At 41.5% G+C, this 2,056-nt stretch overlaps 1 protein-coding gene across 1 annotated transcript in view; it reads right to left on the minus strand.

Annotated features, from left to right (window-relative positions):
* Window positions 1-1,608, minus strand: part of RPE65 (retinal pigment epithelium-specific protein 65kDa) — a 21,707-nt gene extending 20,099 nt beyond the window's left edge. Inside the window, exons 1-2 of the mRNA XM_010844136.1 lie at window positions 1,546-1,608; window positions 322-404 (exon numbers count right to left, since the gene is read on the minus strand). Of these exons, the coding sequence (XP_010842438.1) occupies window positions 322-404; window positions 1,546-1,556 (94 nt within the window). The 5' untranslated portion in view covers window positions 1,557-1,608. The remainder of the gene's footprint in view (window positions 1-321; window positions 405-1,545) is intronic.
* Window positions 1,609-2,056: the final 448 nt, after the last annotated feature.

Raw genomic sequence — 2,056 nt, forward strand, 5'->3', positions numbered from 1 at the left:
TCTAGTTGAGAAAGAGCATTGGGTTCATCTTTTCTATTTTCCAGAAGAGGCAATTGGGAGGAGACAGTTTAAAGATGACAAAGGTATAGTCCCAGTAGTTAAGGAATTCCAGTTAGGTAGCATTTTTAAAATATATATTTTAGAAAAGTAAAGAAAAGGGGAAATGGGTTCTTGGTATAAAAAGCCCAAATCTCCAGATTCCTCTCTTTGTAGCCCACAGGGGTACCTATGCTGAGAGATGCCAGTGAATAAGGAGACAGCAAAGAGAGATGGCTTTCTCGACAAAAAAGAGAAGATGGCTTCAAGAAAGCTGAGACCAACCTGTAACATGGGCTGTGAGCGGTGAGGATAGTTCCTCCACAGTTTCAAACAGTTTCTTGTAACCACCAGCTGGATGTTCAACTCTGAAATGGTGGAATATGAGGAAGAAGTTCATGTGGAATCTCAGGGAATCCATGGAGACAGAGGCAGAGCTCCAGGAGAAAAGATGTCCTCTACTCAATGCTGGTGTGTACTGCCAGTCTAGCTGGAGCTGGGAGTACAGTGTTTTGGGAGGAGATGTGGTGGTGGTAGAAACCGGGGAAAGGTGGCAGAATGTATCACGTTGGCAAAGGGGCCCAGGTTGGTTTTTCTCCTTTGATGACAAGGAAATTCCCTTTTAATATTACAGTTGACTTGCCTTCTGCAGTTTTCCCATATTTCTGAGGACAAGTCAATAAATCCCATTATCATTGTCACTTCTCTTCCTGACCAAGTCCTTCCCACAGAATTATCCTACCATGTCAGTACCCTTAGCTTACTCCATTATTCATTCTCTTGACTCCCAGACAGTTGCATTCCTCTCCCTCTTATGAACTGGGAGACCACAGGTTTTGGGGTCAATATCTCATCCTTTGCTATTCATGCATATTATATCATCTCTTCCCACTGTCTTATTTTGTCACCAATCTCCAAGAGCTTCACTACATTTTAAAAGTAGTCAGACAAGAATATTTAGGTCATATATACATATATATATTTTTTAATGTTCTTCCTTCTCACTTTGGCTCATATAACTTCTTAGAGTGAGAGCTCTGACAAGACTGCCTAATTTAGGCAGTTATCTTTTATTAAGCATTTACTATGTGCCACATACCATCAAAAGGAATTTCTATGCTCTTCATTCATTTAAATATCACAGCACCAAAATGAGGTAAGTACTACTTATCCTATATATGGAAAAGCCTAGACTTTAAAAAGTAATTTGCCTAAGATAACACAGTTAGGAAATGACTGGAAAAGAAGTGGAACCCAGGTCTGCCTCATTGAATCTTCATGCTCATTACTGCTTCCAAGGACCATTCCAAGCCATAAAAATCCCACTGTAACTTAGATCTTCCTTCTAGATATTTGCTTCAATATGTATATAGGAGGAAACAAACTCTCCCACCAAGACCCAAGGCTTTCCTTAAATGGATCATCAGTTGTCTTCAGGAGTTCTTGAAATAGCTCATTTACCATCAACACACTAAGGCATTAATAAAAAAATCTCCCAGAGATACTTACTGGCTGGACATTTTCTCTCAGTAGAGGATTGAGAGTTCTGGCACCAACTGTGGACTGAGGAAGCAAGTCCTCAGCCAGGGGCCTTTATATGCCTTCTAAATCCCCCTGAAAGGAGCGATGGCTTTGGGAACCTGTTCCCACCCTCCTCAGCTGAGAGAGGGAAAACAGAAGTGGCTTTCAGCACTCAGATACTTCTGATACTTGAGCATTAATTTGGGCTGGCTGCTCGCTTAATTGTTTTTTGGCCATCTTCCAGAGACCTCAATCCTTCCCAAAGAGAACAAGAAGTGGATTAGAAAGAAAGGAGTTGTGTGGTAGTGGCTAGCATCAGGCCTGAACTGATCCGTGTCACCCCACGGGAACCTGGCATCCTTCTCTGGTGCCCACTTCCCTCTTCTTCTATGCCCTCGTCTTTATCCTCATTCACTATTCTTTCAATTACTTATTTTTGAAAATATCTGTTACTCATTGTCTATGGAGCAGGCATGGATAAGCTATTTCTGTCTTCACA

This window comes from Bison bison, unplaced genomic scaffold (assembly GCF_000754665.1).
Source record: "Bison bison bison isolate TAMUID 2011002044 unplaced genomic scaffold, Bison_UMD1.0 scf7180017864195, whole genome shotgun sequence".
NCBI lineage: Eukaryota > Metazoa > Chordata > Mammalia > Artiodactyla > Bovidae > Bison > Bison bison.